The sequence below is a fragment of the Pseudorasbora parva genome, chromosome 22 (assembly GCF_024679245.1).
Source record: "Pseudorasbora parva isolate DD20220531a chromosome 22, ASM2467924v1, whole genome shotgun sequence".
NCBI classification, from domain to species: Eukaryota; Metazoa; Chordata; class Actinopteri; order Cypriniformes; family Gobionidae; genus Pseudorasbora; species Pseudorasbora parva.
Window position 1 is genome coordinate 5,371,331 of NC_090193.1, and position 18,943 is coordinate 5,390,273.

At 42.5% G+C, this 18,943-nt stretch overlaps 1 protein-coding gene across 2 annotated transcripts in view; it reads right to left on the reverse strand.

Moving 5' to 3' along the window:
• Positions 1-18,943, reverse strand: part of cpne5b (copine Vb) — a 244,805-nt gene that overhangs the window by 80,071 nt on the left and 145,791 nt on the right. For both annotated transcript variants that reach the window (XM_067432338.1, XM_067432337.1), the window contains 2 exons: positions 5,064-5,167; positions 4,246-4,350 (listed from right to left, as the gene is read on the reverse strand). In XM_067432338.1, coding sequence (XP_067288439.1) covers positions 4,246-4,350; positions 5,064-5,167 — 209 coding nt within the window. The remainder of the gene's footprint in view (positions 1-4,245; positions 4,351-5,063; positions 5,168-18,943) is intronic.

Consider the following 18,943-nt stretch of genomic DNA (forward strand, 5'->3'; position numbering starts at 1 on the left):
TATTTAATTGCAATCCTGACTCTGTCTTCATTTCTTCACTACTGGTCCTGGGTCATAAGCTGTTAACCCCTAACAGTGCATTAAGCCACGTTAAGCGTTTTTCACGTTAAGCGTTTTAGAATGTCCCCATGAGGGGGATTAAATGAGCTGATTTAAGTGGGTAACTGAAGTTAACAAAGTAAAACTCTATATAAAAAACTTTTTGCACCTCAACACTGTCGTTTGACTTGTAGGCAAAAGTTTTGCACACCTTACCAGCAAGGCAAAGCTAACGCAAAATATCAGAAATATCTGCTGTAGTCGAAGAAGTAAAGCATAAAAAGCGCTCCCTCCACGGAATTGTGGGCGGTAGCATCTTTTGACTTTCGTTATCTTCAAAGTAGTGAGTCAGCACCTCTCTGAGCATCTGTCACCTGGGCGTCATGTTCCCTGACAGTAAGAGAGTGCAGCCGCCAAGACGGCTCCCTCGGCTGCTGTCTATCAAACCTCACAACACAGGAGAAGAAAATAGATTGCGCTCTGAGCCCAAACAGCAAGGACGGGAGGCGGGGAAGGAGCGGTGCAGAAGATATTTAAGGCTGAAGGTACAATCCAGAGCTGTTTTTAATTCCCATACACTGACCTCAAACCAAACCGTTGATCTGAGCTTCTCTACGCTTCAGGCGCTGCATGAAAAACGTGCTGTGTGGGACTGGGAAGCCACAACGAATGTCAACACCCACGTTTATTGCAAAACTGTGGCAGTCTCTTGGTAAATCATTCATATATTTCGGGTTGCATTTTCAAACTCAGTTTGACAGTCGTCGTTTGAAAGAGGAACATCAGTGAAATGTTATTCCAGAAAAACTTTAGCCTAAGGTTTTCATAGATAAAACGAGGCATATATCCTTTCCGAGGTTTATTCTTAGTCTGAAGTAGAACATCTGTGATTCATTTAATTACCGTCTCAAATTAATTGAGATCAGAATAAAACCATGGAGACGTGTGGGGGATGTTTCATATCTACTTTCTTCTGAAGCTATTTTAATGGGCTCTGGAAGTAAAAATGCATGGGTGATATATTGACACTGCCCTCTTTGGGAACTTCATTCACACAGATCAGCACAGTCTCTCAGGCCAAAAGAGACAACCGCCTGTGGTGGCATTGCAACATCATGTAATTTATGTTCCATATATATTCACTGTCCTGGTTTATTTCCCTTCTGTTAGCGCTCTTTCATGATGTGTATGGCCTGTCAAAGATATGGCCATGCCTGATGGGTGGAGTGCCAGGGCTCTGCAGTATGATGAGCCAGGGCAAACAGCGGGATACAGAAAGAGATGCGCTGAAAGCATTTTTATAGTTCAAATGAAACAGGATTTGCAGGATCTGCATCACATAGGGAAAGGGTTAGTTCACCCCAAAAAATTCAAATTCTGTTGCATTTACTTACTCTCAGTGACAGTGGTACAACACTGGACCCCATTGACTTTCATTGTATGGACAAAAAAACAGTTGAAATATTTTTCAAAATGTCTTCTTTTGTGAGTAAATAGAGCGCTGCAGTGATAATGTATTGCCCTGACTTTCTTGACAAATTTTCTTTGGATTATTTGTGAAAATAAGCAAAATTTTATGATTCTTACAAAACTGTTATGAAATTTGAAGCCTAAATGCATTCGGCAGAAGTAAAAAGCCAAACGTAGATTATAAGCGAACTACACCACAGTCACATGACTTCAACGTCACCATCACTAAACTTCTGACAACTCTCAGTCTTTATTTTAAAACCATTTTCCCTGAACGTTTGAGTTATTATAGTTTGCGAGAGGGCCATTAAACACAAGGCTGTGGAAGTTAAGACAACAGCGTTTTTACATTGCTTTAACTAATCAAAATAAGCTAAACAATGTGCTACTTTTTTAAGTTTGTTACACAAGATTCAACTAAACTCAAAATCAGTTTAATGTAATTTAAGTTGTTAATGACTTAAACATCCAAGGTGATTGTACAGCAATTTTTAATTTTTTTTATGTATTTTTTCCAGTGAATAGATGAGTTGCTCTGCTGATGATGTGTATTGTCCCAGACAACCTCTGTAGTCACATTTAGACTGTTAGCAATTGCATTTTACAAGACAAGAAAAGCTTTAAAAAAATCACAAGCGGGTATTACTGATGTCCTTTATGTCGTGGAATAAAACGTGAAAATATCTTGTTCACCACAGACCTTGTTTTAGGCATTTAACCAAAAACCTATCGACTTTGGGAACATTTAACTGGAACCACTAAAATGTAATGCGTTTGCTGGTTTTGGCCATCAAAAATATGCCATCCCAGCAGTGCTCTATAATGATCATTTTTATTTTGGAGTGAACAATAAGTCACAGCTCATAATTTCTTCGCATTCATAGCTGAAGTGTTTTTGCACCCCTAGTGGTGGAAAAGGGAGGACCAACTTTATATTAGATGGCCTTAACTACTATGTACTCACATAAAAAAATAAGTACAATGTACTTAGTGTGTTTAAATTGTATTGCAAAGCACTTTAGCTGATATTGAGGGGGGATATGGGTAGAGTTAGGGACAGGTGTTAAGTTTAAGGGTAGGGTTAAGTGTAAGGGAAGTGCCAACTGTGTAATTACAAATATAAATACAGAAATTAATTACAGACTTAATTACATTCAGGTAAAATGTTTTAAAATGTAAGTACAATGTAAAACATGTATGTACACAATAAATGCATTGTATGAAAATATTAATTAAAATGTTAGTACATAGTAGTTAAGGCCACCTAATATACAGTGGGTCCAAAATGGAAATGGGGAAATATTGACTGTAACAAGTACGTTTCTATTACTATTGGTTGAACAAACATTTATAAACCTGCCGTAAACTCCTGCCACTGGCCTTCTTTTTTGAATGCGGGCACTATGAAATGCATCACTTCCTGATTTGGCGTGGCATGCGGCACATCTCAGCGCTGTATTGCAGCGTGGTGCCTGTCATGAACGATTAACCCTAGAAAGCAGCTAGAGCACACACAGCCAAGAACGTAATTTTGTGACATGCGGTTTTGGTTCCCCAAGCTGATTGGTCGTGACAGGGTGGTGACCCTCGCTTAGGGTTGCCAAACGTTCCATATAATATGGAATCGTCCCATATTTAAAGCATAATTAAGTAGCGTTCTGTATTAAACCCATATGAAAATGACGTTTTTCCTGAATTTTATGTAAGCCTAAGCCTACCTGAATATGAGAGACCATGGTATATTAATGGTATACCATGTATATTTTGGGGAGGCGTATCCACGGCCAAGACCAAGTCGAATCCCCAGCTGGTCGTTCAAGCTTATAGTGAGCAGGATGTGTGCTAGCGGCAATTCCCTTTCACCGTCCGCATTATGATTTCAGCAAATCAGTTTGGGCAAATGCAGACAACTTGATTATTATTAATGTGTACTAACATCTACCCGAGGGAAGACGTGATCAGTCATCTATTACTGGTGTAAATTAGGCTAAACAGAAAAAAACATTATACATTTTACTTTTAGAGTAGTGTACATGTAGTAGTGTCTACGTCACCTTAAAATATAGTGTTACTACATGTACCCATCACTGCCTTTAGTATCCCACAATCCTGTGCTTTTCTACTCCTGTGCTTTTTTTTATTTTTTTGTCATTTGAGCTAAAAAAATAAATATGGCGTCTGAAAGTTGCGGTCAGTGGTCAGTTTGTGTGTGAATGTATGCTTTTGACACACGTTTGACACACAATGTAATTTCTAGTGATATGACTATGGTAGTCATTAAATAAGTGCAACACTTTGCCAGGTGAGCTAAAGAGCAAGTTTACTACCTCAGAAAAGCCACACATATGGATCTGGTTATGTGATGCAAATATTAAAATGTATTATTTTACAAATCATGCATTGTGGTAAAAGTGTTTGGTGATCATAGCATAGTATTGTACAAAGTACCACACAAAAATAAGTGTTTATTATCGATAATCTACTCTAGTAATAATCATTTGTGTGAACAGAAAAGTTACTGTGTGTTAATTTACAGCTGGAAACTTGAATTGTACAGTAAACTGTAGGTTTTGCACTAATGCAGGTAGAGGCACGTTTTCACACACATCTCAAGCTCTTCACTAACCGTTGTCACCTTGGTAACTCACTATGCTTACCTTTAAAAAACTTTATAGTTTTTTAAAGTGTGCATTCATATTATTTTCATTCAATAAAGACATAAAAATAACTACTTACCGGTCAAAGTCGCCATTGCAGAGAGCTCTGACCGGAATGGTGAAGGGCTGCCACACAGGGTTGAGGGTGTTCTTCACCACTTCTGTCTTATGGCAGATCGTAAACCTTCATGTTGAGAGAACGAACAAAAACACAAAGACATAGAGGCACTGCAAAACTCCTGAGGAAACTCGAACATGACTGACATCCGCCACCTGCTCCGCTTATCTCAAAGCTGATGAACCATACTGTTAAAGTCTTAGCAAGTCAACAGACATTCACATTGGGTTAACTTTGCAAATCACAGATTTTCTTTATGTTTCATGTATTTAAATAATAACAATGCTCCCCAATGATCTTTGTAAACTTAAATTGCACTTTAGCATAATTATCAAGCTGCAAAAAGAAAATCCTTCCGTTTTATAAACAGACATTACTTAACATTTGATAATTAGCCCCTTCATCAGCGCCCAAGAGCATCATTAAAACACCCTAAACCTTCTGACTCATCCGAGCCTCTGCAGAGCTTTTTAGTTGCTCCGTTGAGTATTTTTGATCTCATAGACAAAACGGCAAACTACACGATCACGGCTCTTGAAAACACGTTGGTCACTTAAGTAAAGAGGCTTTGATGGGAACTCTGGGTAACACCAGGATAGAAAGGCCTGTTCCTGTTCCTGTGCGCACACAGAGAGTCATTTCTAGCCCACAAATGTCCCACAGAGCAGCAAAATGTTTCGTCAGTCTCACAGTATGGGATGAGTTTGAGTGCTGAGAATCATGGGAAATATTCCTTTCACAGTGCGTATGGCAATTATAAATCGATGTAGGACACTTACGTGCCATCTTCGTTGCTTCTGTAGAACACCATGAAGGGATCGGATTTCCCGAAGAAGTCCTTCTTGTCCAATTTGTTGGCACAAAACTGCATGGTTGCACTGTCCTATAAAGAAAAAAAATATTTCTGTCATATGACATAGCCTATTTCAAAATGGCCTAAAAACACTATATATATATATATATATATATATATATATATATATATATATATATATATATATATATATATATATATCTAGTGACCCAAATGCTCCAAATAGCAATTAAACATCTAAAAGTATCTTTATTTGTACGTTTTCTGTACTCCTATACTTTGTCCATGAAAACGTACTCGGTTACTTTCGTAACCTCGGTTCCCTGAGAGAGAGGAACGAGTATTACGTATGGGAAAAACTCCTTTTCTCGAGAATGTGAAGCAAAACTTTTAATAAAGGTATCTATGTAAAGCGCAGTGAGCTGCACGGCCATAGCCCAGCGCGAGGAGCGCTCTGATTGGCCGGGCTGCGGCAACTGCAGGAACCTATGGTGAGGCGGCTGAGAGGAACGAACCAATGGGGGGCGTTCCAGAAGCCCGCCGAAAAAGGTGCTTATATTTGCATACAGGAGGCTATATAAGACCCTAATTCGCCATAGGTGTCAGGTTTTAAGATCGACTGAAGCGATACCTGAGAAGCATAAACACGGCACGGAACGTAATACTCGTTCCTCTCTCTCAGGGAACCGAGGTTACGAAAGTAACCGAGTACGTTCCCTTTCGAGAGAGGTTCCTCGTATTACGTATGGGAACACAATGTAAAGCGCCGTGTGTGCTGACTGACCCAGTATACCCAAAGCACATGTTATAAACCCCCGAGACACCGACAGAGGCGGCTTATAAGGGGAATGAAGAACCGGAAGAGTCGGTTCGTTTGAACAGCTGATCGGACATAGTCGGATCTTATGATGAATGAATAGTGCTTAAGGACTAATGTGTACAGGCCAAAATGTAAGGCAATCTGTTTGCCAGGGTCAAGATAGAGCCTAGATGGAGAGAAGCCCTGCTTGTAGAGCTGGAACCTCCAACTTGTAGAATCTGATAAAAGTGGACGGAGAGGCCCAGCCTGCCGCCGCACAGATATCTTCCAAAGAAATGTCACACGACCAAGCCCAAGATGAGGCCATGCCTCTAGAGGAGTGGGCTTAAATGCCTGTAGGACAGGTTAGGTCCTGGACCTATATGCTAGTGGGACTGCATCCACTATCCAGTGTGAGAGACTGTTTCATGACAGCACAAACTTTAGTGCGGCCACCGAAGCAATGAAGAGCTGATCCGACTGCCTGAAGGGGGCGGAGCGCTCTAGATACAATCTCAATGCTCTGACTGGGCAGAATATGTTTGCGTCTTATTCTCTCTGAGACGCGGGTTAAGCAGTGCAAAGAGCTGCATACTGAAGGGGTTGATAGCACTTTCAGCATAAAACCATGCCTCGGTTTGAGCACAACCTTGAAGTTGCTGGACCCAAACTCAAGACAGGAAGGGCTCACGGAGAGTGCAGGTAAGCCACCCACTCGGTTAACCGAGGCCACAGCCAGCAGAAAAACGGTTTTGAGTGATATGTGCTTCAAGCTCGTGTTCTGAAGTGGTTAGGAGGGGGAACCCTTCACGGCCTCCAGAACCATGGCGAGGTTCCAAATAGGGACCGAGGTAGGGGCAAGGCGGGCTGAATCTCCTGGCCCCTTTAAGAAAACACACAATAAGATCACTTTTCCCTAGTGAATGTGCCGCGATAGGAGCGTGGCTAGCTGCTATGGCGGAGACACACACCCCGAGTATGGAGGGGGGACGACCCGCATCCATTAGCTCTTGGAGAAAGCGAGCGGTTCCGCCAGTTCGCATGAGTGTGCGTCGATGTTTCGCGTAGCACATTGGTTAGAAAACCACTGACCACTTCAAGCAGAGCTGCCAGATAGCAGGGGCTCTAGCTTCCGAAATAGTGTTCATAACTTGTCAGAGAGGTTCCCGGATACCGTTGATGGGCCATACGTGGAGGGCCCACAGCTCGGGATGCCAGACCTTCCCTTTCATTGGCAGAATAGGCATGGGGCTGTGTCTGACAGCTGAAACAGTATGGAGAACCATGTGCGGTTCTTCTAAAGTGGGGCTATTAAAAAGCACAGGCTGCAGCTGGATCGCGATCGGAGGGAACATATAGAGGGAGTCTGGGCCAACATGGGCCAGGGCATCCCTGCGTTTGCAGAAAAAATATTGGGCAGCGTGTGCTGTGCAAGCTGAATTGTTTGCGGGTAAAGGGACCATCCCCCTGGGGACATGGGTCCTCTGGATAACATGTCCGGACCCTGATTCAGAATACCTGGCACGTAAGCCGCCCTTAGGGAGCTCAGATTGTGCTCTGCCCATAAAAGGAGATGCTTAGCCATGCAGTGAACGGAGTCTGATCTCGGCTGCCCTAGCGATTTTATGTACATTATCAAGACGTGGTGGTTCTTATGCCGTAAGTCTTGAGTCTATGACAATGACTGTACTGATAAGCCTGCCCCTCGAAGGCGAATCTCAAGAATGGCCTGTAGTGGGGGTGGGGGGTTATCGTAACGTGAAGTATGCGTTTTTCAGATCTATTGAGAAAACCCAATCCCCGGGGCGAATGTGCGCGAGGATTTGTTTCACCGTCAGCACCTTGAAACGAGCGTGTCATAAGTGCTTTGTTCAGATGCCTGGAAAATGGGCCTGAGACCGCCACCCATTTTCGGCATGAGGAATTAGCGACAGTAAAAACCTGACTCGCTAGCGTCGGGTGTACTGTTTTCGCCGCTCTCTCCTTTAACAGTCTCAATGCCTCAGCGAGAAGCACGTGACTGACACTGCTTCTTACAGAGGGCTCGACCACGGCTTGAATCGCGGGGTCTGCGAGCAAAACTGTAGCGAGAACCTCGTTTTATATGTTCAACACCCAATATTATATACCAGGAATGGCCTGCCAGGCCTGGGCTCGTAAAGCCAGGGGTTGAATTAGATTCGGGGGCTGGCCGCTTAGTAATAGGGGCCTGTTAGCCGGGTTGCTTGTGCTGTAACACTGCTTTTAACACTGTGGGGATAGTGTTAGTTTTGGCGGTGCAGGCTTTGCAGTGGGCGCACGCCTCACATTTATATTGTGTGTGCGAGAGTGAACTTTGTGAAAAGTGCTTGGGTGCAGGAGTGCAGACTGTAAAGTGGGCACATTTCCTACATAGAAAGCTCTTTTGTGTGTAGTGTAAACAATGTGCAGTGGCGCACAACCTACGTAGAATACCCACGGTGCAAACCAGTGAGCAAATCCACAGGGGTAAACGCACACAGCATTAGTGTGCAGACGAGCGTGTTTAACACAGGCTAGTTGACTGCAATATTTCATCTCCAGTCACTTAACTTAAGGGAACTGGGAGAATGTAAGGAAGTGCGGGTGGTATGTGAGCCATTCCACAATGCCGTTATGCTCTAGTCTAGACTGAAAGCGCGCATGCAGACAAGCGTGTTTGACCACAGGCTAGTTGACTGCAATAAGGCTAGTTGACTTTATATGGTGTAATCCGGCCGCGGCGGGATTTATTTGTGATTTTGTGAGACTGAATTAACAGTGCTTATGTAGGGGTGCACACTGTGTAGTGGACACTTTGTCTACAGTGTAAAAACCTTTCCAGCCGCCTGAATAAAGGGGACTGGAAGTGATAGAGTGAAAAAAGGGCTTAGCTTGGCAGCCATTTTCCGACGCCCTTATGCTCTGACAGTGAGCGCGTGCTATGAAGTAAGCCGCGCTCTAGTCAGCAACGCGCTGTGGAAGGGGCGCGCGCTATCATGACAAGGCAGCCATTACAACTTCCTTGGCAGTAAGCGCGCGCTGCAGCGACATTGTTCTTGACATACCCAACAGCCCGAGCTCGCTCGTCTAACTTACTCTAGTATTCTCTGTCCGCAGCGCTTCAGCACGGCGGCGGTAGAATGAGCACGGCGAGAGCTTCGGCTCGAGTTAGTTTATTCACTCTAGTATTCTCTGTCCGCGGCGATAGAGCGACAGGACGAGAGAATTGGAAGCGTGAGGTAAAACTCTGTCCGCGGCGCTTCTAGCACGGCGAGAGCTTCGGCTCGAGTTTGTTTATTCACTCTAGTATTCTCTGTCCGCGGCGATAGAGCGACAGGACGAGAGAATTGGAAGCGTGAGGTAAAACTCTGTCCGCGGCGCTTCTAGCACGGCGAGAGCTTCGGCTCGAGTTTGTTTATTCACTCTAGTATTCTCTGTCCGCGGCGATAGAGCGACAGGACGAGAGAATTGGAAGCGTGAGGTAAAACTCTGTCCGCGGCGCTTCTAGCACGGCGAGAGCTTCGGCTCGAGTTTGTTTATTCACTCTATTATTCTCTGTCCGCGGCGATAGAGCGACAGGACGAGAGAATTGGAAGCGTGAGGTAAAACTCTGTCCGCGGCGCTTCTAGCACGGCGAGAGCTTCGGCTCGAGTTTGTTTATTCACTCTAGTATTCTCTGTCCGCGGCGATAGAGCGACAGGACGAGAGAATTGGAAGCGTGAGGTAAAACTCTGTCCGCGGCGCTTCTAGCACGGCGAGAGCTTCGGCTCGAGTTTGTTTATTCACTGTAGTATTCTCTGTCCGCGGCGATAGAGCGACAGGACGAGAGAATTGGAAGCGTGAGGTAAAACTCTGTCCGCGGCGCTTCTAGCACGGCGAGAGCTTCGGCTCGAGTTTGTTTATTCACTCTATTATTCTCTGTCCGCGGCGATAGAGCGACAGGACGAGAGAATTGGAAGCGTGAGGTAAAACTCTGTCCGCGGCGCTTCTAGCACGGCGAGAGCTTCGGCTCGAGTTTGTTTATTCACTCTATTATTCTCTGTCCGCGGCGATAGAGCGACAGGACGAGAGAATTGGAAGCGTGAGGTAAAACTCTGTCCGCGGCGCTTCTAGCACGGCGAGAGCTTCGGCTCGAGTTTGTTTATTCACTCTAGTAACTTATTCTCTGTCCGCGGCGATAGAGCGACAGGACGAGAGAATTGGAAGCGTGAGGTAAAACTCTGTCCGCGGCGCTTCTAGCACGGCGAGAGCTTCGGCTCGAGTTTGTTTATTCACTCTAGTATTCTCTGTCCGCGGCGATAGAGCGACAGGACGAGAGAATTGGAAGCGTGAGGTAAAACTCTGTCCGAGGAAAAACTCCGTCTGTCCGCGGCGCCTCCTCAGCGCGACGGTATAGTGACGAGAGCTTCGGCTCGAGTTCGCCTATTCACTCTAGTATTCTCTGTCCGCGGCTGTAGCGCGACGGAATGAGAGAAGAGTGGGAACAACTCTGTGGCAGCGGCGGAAGAAGAGCCGCGGCGGCGGCAGAGTGAAGAGAGCTTCGGCTTGAGTGTGCTCATGTCCTCTAACATTCTCTCTTTCCGCGGCGCTATTCAGCGCGACGGGACGAGAGCAGAGGGAGAGTGAGAAGAGCTCCGTCTTTCCGCGGCGCTTAACGACGCGGCGGAACGAGAGAGTCCTCGAGTAGAACAAGCCTGTAAGCTCTAGAAGTGGCGTTGCAGCGGCAACACACACACAAACACATATAACACTCAACATAGACACAGTTTAAAGGATATATAACGCCGGATGGCGTAGCTGGAACGGCAGAGAAGGCGGAGAGGGAGTCCGTCGTCCTCAGCTGCAGGTTCCGCTGGTGCCTTTTCAACGGCGGTGCTTCTTCCGGAGACCAGCGAAGGTATCGCTGAAGGAGATAAAATCTGACACCTATGGCGAATTAGGGTCTTATATAGCCTCCTGTATGCAAATATAAGCACCTTTTTCGGCGGGCTTCTGGAACGCCCCCCATTGGTTCGTTCCTCTCAGCCGCCTCACCATAGGTTCCTGCAGTTGCCGCAGCCCGGCCAATCAGAGCGCTCCTCGCGCTGGGCTATGGCCGTGCAGCTCACTGCGCTTTACATAGATACCTTTATTAAAAGTTTTGCTTCACATTCTCGAGAAAAGGAGTTTTTCCCATACGTAATACGAGGAACCTCTCTCGAAAGGGAACTCAGTTTTTCTCTGTTCTCTTCTCAACAACAGGCGCGTCCTTTCACCAGCTTGGTCTCGTTTTAAAACGCAGCATTCCAGCTTGGTGAATATTTATAGCGGTGATATGGTGATATGTCTGAGACGTCTTTGTGCTCACTATTTGGATCTGTCAGTCAGTGCGAGTGAGATTGTTTTGTTTACATCAGCATGAGTTTGAAAATCACCTTTCATTGGTTCAGACTCATGCCATCGCTATAAATATTCACCAAGTTAAAATGCTGCGTTTTAAAACGAAACCAGGCTGGTGAAAGGACGTGCCTTTGGTGAACTCTTGGGGGAAAATATCTGATATGTAACATTATATTAGACCCATGCGGTAAAGTAGGTCTTAATATAGGCTGTCTGTTTCTCATTAAAGGGTTACTGCAGCGATTAGCATATGGCTTTGTATCGGTAGAAACCCTGGAGTATATTCAAATGATTGTGCTTTCCCCCCTCATATCCCCTTGAGACAAGAGATTTATGCATTTTATTTCTGGAAAAATTCCTCCTATGATGCAAATTGACGATATTTGCATCATAGGAGGAATGTTTGCTCAAAGGCTAAAGCCAGCAGAGGGAGCCATTTCCGCATGTTTTGAACCCGCACATGAGGGATGGAGATCACGCTCATAGCTCAGCTCGCAGCTGCAGGCACTCATTTAAACGGAGCTATGGTGAGCAATGTAAGTCTTTTAACTTCTCAAATTAATTTCTATGAAAGTTAAGCTTGCAAAGTCATGAACTGAAACGCGCCAAACTGAACTCGCGTTGTGAATGTATTCCGCGAGTGTAGTCGCGATTACCTCAGCTCTCATCACGAGAGCTCATCAGCTCATTTATCTGACTCCTGCAGTCAGTGCTCAGTGCTGTGATACTCGCGCGGTGACTCACTCATTACATTGAACAGACATGGTCAGTTTTTATTTGTAGTGTCTTCTCCAACTCAGTCACAGTAATCCAGTAGCGGTGGCTTTGGGAATGGCCTCACAGGGCAGCAAAGCATTCTGGGAATTGTAGTCTTTCATCCCCATGGGACAAAAACACATTTTCTGTCTTTTCTCAGTCTAGAAGGCACCAAATTCAAAAATAATTTCACATTTCTACTGCATTGATGACCCAGTTTAAATAAAGATTCATCTTCCCAGCGCTGAAGTACCCCTTTAATGTTAATGAAACAATTGTGGGGAAAAAGTTTAATATATATTTTTCCTATAGATATTTGGTTTTGACTTTTTTTTAGTGATTTTGCTGGGTGATTATGTTTTGGAGCCTTCAGAAAATGTTCTCAAAATTGACTTTGGCTCTATCGACTTAAACAGGTGCAGCTCACTCATCTTTTGCCCGATTTCAACAAATCATACATCATTAAATTGAATATAACAATACATTTTTGGAAATGTGCTCATTGTGACTCATTTTGCCAGCATGGGATACAAAAATCCTGTATGAGCTGTGCTGACATGACAGCAACAACACAAAATCCGCACTGAATCGTGCATTCTAATGATTACAATGCAGAGAGAATAGAACCAAAGCGCTTTCATCTAATTCGTCTGGGAGAAAGGGAGGCTCATTACAGCAGGATCAGTGATCATATAGACGCGAACACACAGAAATGGATGAAGCTTTGGGATTTGAGCTTTATTCAGAGACGAAGCGTGCTGGTCTGTGATCAGCTTCTGCTTCACTTCTCATTATGAATATGGCCATGCCTGCCATGTAGAAACAACTCTGGATCAGCAGTTTCATGCTGCAATACATTTGGATGAGCATCAACTCATGCTTGTAATTTTTGGATTGGACCTTGAGTTCAACGGTATAGCACATTCAGTTTGGAAGATGTGTCTATGTCAACTAATGAGGCAGTTTGAAATATAGTTTATCATGTTATTAAATTAAACCACAAGTTCTAAAGGTTTTTAAGTTTTGTACGGACATTACATAATGACAATTAGTTGTACAAACACTGACTGAATTTCTAACGGATGTTGTTTGCACTTTGCAAGAGTGTTTTACCTGAGGAGGATAAAGAGGCAATGCTTCCTTTGGATGGAAAAATAATCAGCTCAAAACATAAGAAAATTACATAATTTGTGGCGGTGTCTTTTTTAATAATGCTTGCTTGTAATCTTTGCAAAATGTCCACAAATCGTCCTGAATGGGTACAAAGGCTGCATGTATTTAATCAAAAAAACAGTAAAACAGTAATATTACTAAATATGATGAGTTTAAAATAGCTTTTGTTTTCTATTTGAATATATTTTCAAATGTAATTTATTCCTGTAATCAAAGCTGAATTTTCAGCATCATTACTCCAGTCTTCAGGGTCACATGATCCTTCAGAAATCATTCTGATATAATGATCTGCTGCTCAAGAAACAGTCATTATTATTATTATTAATATTATTATTATTATTATTATTATTATTATTATTATCAATGTTGAAAGTGTTGTGCTGCTAAGTATTTTTGTAGAAACTGCTTTTTTTTAGGATTCTTTTACAAATAAGTTCAAAGAAATATTTATTTAAATTACAAACCCCATTCCAAAAAAAGTTGGGACACAAATTGCGAATAAAAACAGAATGCAATGATGTGGAAGTTTCAAATTTCAATATTTTATTCAGAATACAACATAGATGACATTTCAAATGTTTAAACTGAGAAAATGTATAATTTTAATGGAAAATAAGTTTTAATTTTAAATTTGATGGCATCAACACCTCTATAAAGTTGGGACAAGGCCATGTTTACCCCTGTCTGTGTGCAAACGTCTGGGGACTGAAGAGACGAGCTGCTCAAGTTTAGGAATAGGAATGATGTCCCATTCTTGTCTAATACAGGCTTCTAGTTGCTCGACTGTCTTCGGTCTTCATCTTTATGATGCGCCAAATGTTTTCTATGGGTGAAAGATCTGCAACCCCACACCATCAGAGATCCAGGCTTCTGAACTGAGTGCTGATAACAACTTGGGTTGTCCTTGTCCTCTTTAGTCTGGATGACATTGCGTCCCAGTTTTCCAAAAAGAACTTCAAATTTTGATTCGTCTGACCACAGAACAGTTTTCCACTTTGCCACAGTCTATTTTAAATGAGCCTTGGCCCAGAGAAAACGCCTGCGCTTCTGGATCATGTTTAGATATGGCTTCTTTTTTGACCTTGTACAAACACTGACTGAATTTCTAACGGCTGTTGTTTGCACTTTGCAAGAGTGTTTTACCTGAGGAGGATAAAGAGGCAATGCTTCCTTTGGATGGAAAAATAATCAGCTCAAAACATAAGAAAATTACATAATTTGTAATTTTATAATTTTAATTTAATAACAGTTCACATTAAATTAAAGGGGTGATGAATTGAGGAATCAACTTTCCCTTGAGCTTTTGATATATAAAACGTCATGGTATTATAAGAATATCCTGTAAGTTTCAGAGCTGAAAACTTCCTTGTTAGTCAAAGAAAAGCTTTTATAGACACCAGGCTCAGCAAACGGTCCTGTGCTTTATACTGACGTCACTGCGTGGCGAAACACCGCCTCTACAGAATAATGAGCACATGTAGTTCAGTAGCCCCGCCCACAGACTCATGGAGGGCTTGTGCTAGCATCTGGTCAACAGCAATACATCGAGGAAGATTAAGATATTGCGCTATTCCTGGTTGTGAACAGGAACATAGTCGCTACATAAGCTTCCGTCTGATCCTTATATTAGGAATGTGTGGTTGAACTTTATTTTTAATGGGCAATTTGGCTATTTTTAACTATTGGAGGGGACTTGTCCCCCTTAGTGTCTGTGGTGGTTACAGCCCTGTATGATACATCTATGAATACACACACACACACACGTCTGGTTCACTATCTTTGTGGGGACTCTCCATAGACGTAATGGTTTTTATACCGTACAAACCGTATTTTCTATCCCCCTACACTGGCCCTTTCCCTAAACCTACACACACACACACACACACACACACACACACACACACACACACACACACACACACACACACACACACACACACACACACACACACACACACACACACACACACACACACACACACACACACACACACACACACACACACACACACACACACACACACACACACACACACACTGCCCCTACAGCTAACCATCACAGGAAACATTCTGCATTTTTACTTTCTCAAAAAAAAAAAACTCATCCTGTATGATTTATAAGCCTTTTGAAAAGTGGGGACCGCTGGCTGATCACAGGTTTTACTTTCCTTATGGGGACATTTGGTCCCCACAACTTAATACAAACAATGACACTCACTCACACACACACAAAACCAGAGAGAGGAAATTGCCTTTGAAAAGCCCAAAGCATGCCACTGGTTGTTTGTCTCGGCAGTAAGGCGCTTGCAAAACATTTTAGTTTAAACGCCCCGCTTTGTATAACACCTTTCCAATATAATTGCAGCCCCTTCTCAACACAACACTACTGCTTACTTTGACCTAGAGGTGCAGCACTGCTGTTAGACACACTACTGCGTGCCATGTGACTTTGTGCACAAAGTCAAACCAATATACAATATCTCCAAGAGAGCTTTTGAAAGTGATGACCACTATAAAACACATGACAGTAAACAAATACAGCAAAAAAAAAAAATTATTCTGAAAACTGTTCTGTTTCACACCTAGATTTCTGCTTTGTTCTGAAATGTGCATCAAAGTTGTTACAATGTTAACAACGGACCATTATAGAATTTGTTGATATAAGTTATGTCATCTTCATGTTCATGTCATTTAAGCGGTCATCCGTCAGGTTGGTCAGACAACAGATCCGTTGGCTTATTGTGGCTTTCTCTGCAGCTGTCATTATATATCTTTATCATTTTTGAGCACGAATCAAGGCTTTGTCTGTATTTGATGTGTTTGTCCAACCAAATTTCAATTAGGCTTTTCACTTCGTCTTTGATCCATGTAACCCCATGATTCATTTTGGGAGGCGTTAGCAACGTACGTAATGACCCATCATACACTGATATAGCCTGCTCTGTTGGGTCGAATTGCTTTTTCACCACATGTGAAAGGCACCAACGGACATTTTTCGGGAACTTCCGGAGGAGATTGGAGCTTTAACTTCAATTTCTACATTTTCTTCTTCTTCTTTTTTTTTTTTTTAATTTCTACATTTTCATAACTGTTTATTTCACAAAAAGTTCTGGGGCATGTGATTGATTAGGCAGGAGTGGGGGCAGGACCAGACTCGTGACCTTAGATGTCCGAGCTACATTTGGACACTGGTGGCTTCACTTTCAATGGAAGAGAGTGAAGGTATCGTCCATCTTTTTTTTACAGTTTGAGGTCAGATGTGAAAACGACCTCAGAGTAGATCCCAGCTCCTGTAGGCACACCAGTATACACCATTATGCATTTTGGACGTCTCCCTTATCGGACTCAGGTCTAGACTCTTGTCTAACAAGCTGATAAGTTGAATCTGGTGTGCTTGATTAGGAGATTAGGAAAATGTGAAGTGTTGGTGTTCCTCCAGGATCAGGGTTGGGAAACACTGGTTTGGGTGCTGTAATGTATTCATTTTCATCATTCATGAACTCATCAGACAAAAGACTCAACACATCTGAAAACTCACAATAGCTTCTCTTCTACCTCACAATAGCTTCTCTTATTTTTTTCCTTTTGTTACAGAAAAAAATGGCTTGTTGGCAAACAAATTGTGTTCATTTGAATACTTTAGTTTTAAAAGGGTTAAGTTCAGTTCTGTTCTCTTCATGCGAAAAACGCAACGGTACAACTCATATGCTTGGCTTGGTTTTGTTCTGTTCCTGTCTGGCTGTGTTCTCAGTGATTGTTTGTTTCTATGGTCACCAATGAGTTTATTGATTAGTCCCACCTGTCTCTTGTTCCTGGTTATTCAGTTCTTTGTCTTGCATTGTACCTCTGTTACGTGTTCTCCAGAGTGTGTGGATGATCTTCATTCTTTAGTGGTTATTAGAAGTACTGCAATAGTTCTCTCTCCTCTTCATTTGTTTACCCAACCGTGACAAGTTTCCCCTCCATTTAAAATAACTCGCTAAAGCCCTCAGTTTGACAGCAGCGGTCAGAGTGCTGTTTTAATGATTGACACTGTTCAGATGAAAATGTCTGAATTCTCTCATTCTCAGCTTTTGCACTCATAGAGCTCCCTGAAAATCAATGTTCACTTCCCCTGCTAGTCTCCCTTTGTGAATTTTTTTGTATTTTCCCTGAGTTTTAAGAAAACGTCATAATATTGATTTAAAATGATATTGTCATCGTTCCTTGCATATGAACACTGCTCCAGGCGCTTCCAGAACTGAGCAAAAGATTTAGACCATATTATCTTTTTTTTTTCACCCCTTCAGGGGCCTTCGGGACAAATGTGGGCATTTTTCAGGAATACAAGACTTAGCCATGTTATGTTTCCTTATAAGTTTGATGTTTTTTTTTAAATAAAAGAAAGGTTAAATATAACATTAAAAAAGCATATTTGACATAAAAATATGGTATTTTTAGAGGTAAATAGATTTAACCCCGTTAAAAAAATAATAAAAATAAAATGAATACATAAATTGATAGTTCTTATTTTATCGTAGATAGTGATAAATATTTTTTGGATCACACTGAAACCTTTGTGCCCATACTTGTCCCGAAGGACCAGAGAGCTGCTATACGAACACCGCTTGCATAACATAGCTTTGAGAACCCCTTTAACTTTCATAACATGAAATAATTGAATCAGAATATGCAGCAGGAAATGTAGGGCAGGATATTAAAGTAGTTTAAAACCAGGTCCTATACTCATTTTCTATGGCCTTTGGAAGTGTGGAGAACTTTGTCTTCAGTAAACTCTGTCAACTATTTAAACTTCAACTTTGACTCCAGCCCTTCATTGAGGGTATTGGCCTCTTTATGGGTTTTAATTCCCTTACAATAATTATGTGTATACCGTATACGCATTAAAGTGCCCTAATTATGCTATTTTAAAGGTTGCTAATTTTGTTTTGGAGTCTCTTACAACATGTTTACATGCACACAAGAAAAAATGTCTAAAAACTTTTCATTGCACTTCACCACATTTTTTAATGATTCTCAAGCTTGGGACATACTCTGCAAGAACAAAGACATTTGTTTGTTTTCTCAAGGTGGCAAGAACAAGAACAAAGTTCGTTCTGGCCAGTACATTCATACTTCCCAAGAAAAGCAGGACCCAAATATCTGCATTTCTCCACATTAACCACGCCCACTTTAAATGTCTGACCAATCACACAATAGTTCTCGGACACCCGCAAGAAAAAAGTTCTGCTCAGATGATGTGTCGAGAACAAGCTGCGAGAACTCCCAAACCAGGGCTGCGGGAACAAACTGACGTCATTTTATTCTCGCAGCCCTGGGAGCGAGAACTTTTTTCGCTGTTCTTGCAGAGTATGTCGTAGTCTTCAATCGAAACCTCCAATGCAGAGGTCTTCAACCCTGCTCCTGGGGACCCACTGTCCTGCAAAAGTTTGCTTCAGCACACCTGCCTGTGTATTTTCATCAGGTGACCCTAAAGAGCTTGACTAGCTTCAGCTGTCTTTGATTGGGGTTGTAGCTAAACTCGGCAGGACACTGGGTCTCCAGGAGCAGGGTTGAAGACATCTTGAAGACATGAAGACATTTTTAGAGTGTAAGATGAGTGTTAGCAAGATGAAATAAGTATCTTCTGATCACCAAGGCTGCATTTATTTAATCAAATCTGCACATATGTTTCTCATTTATTGCCATGCACATGCAGTAACTGTACCAATAACAGCACATACATTAGCCAAGAAAAG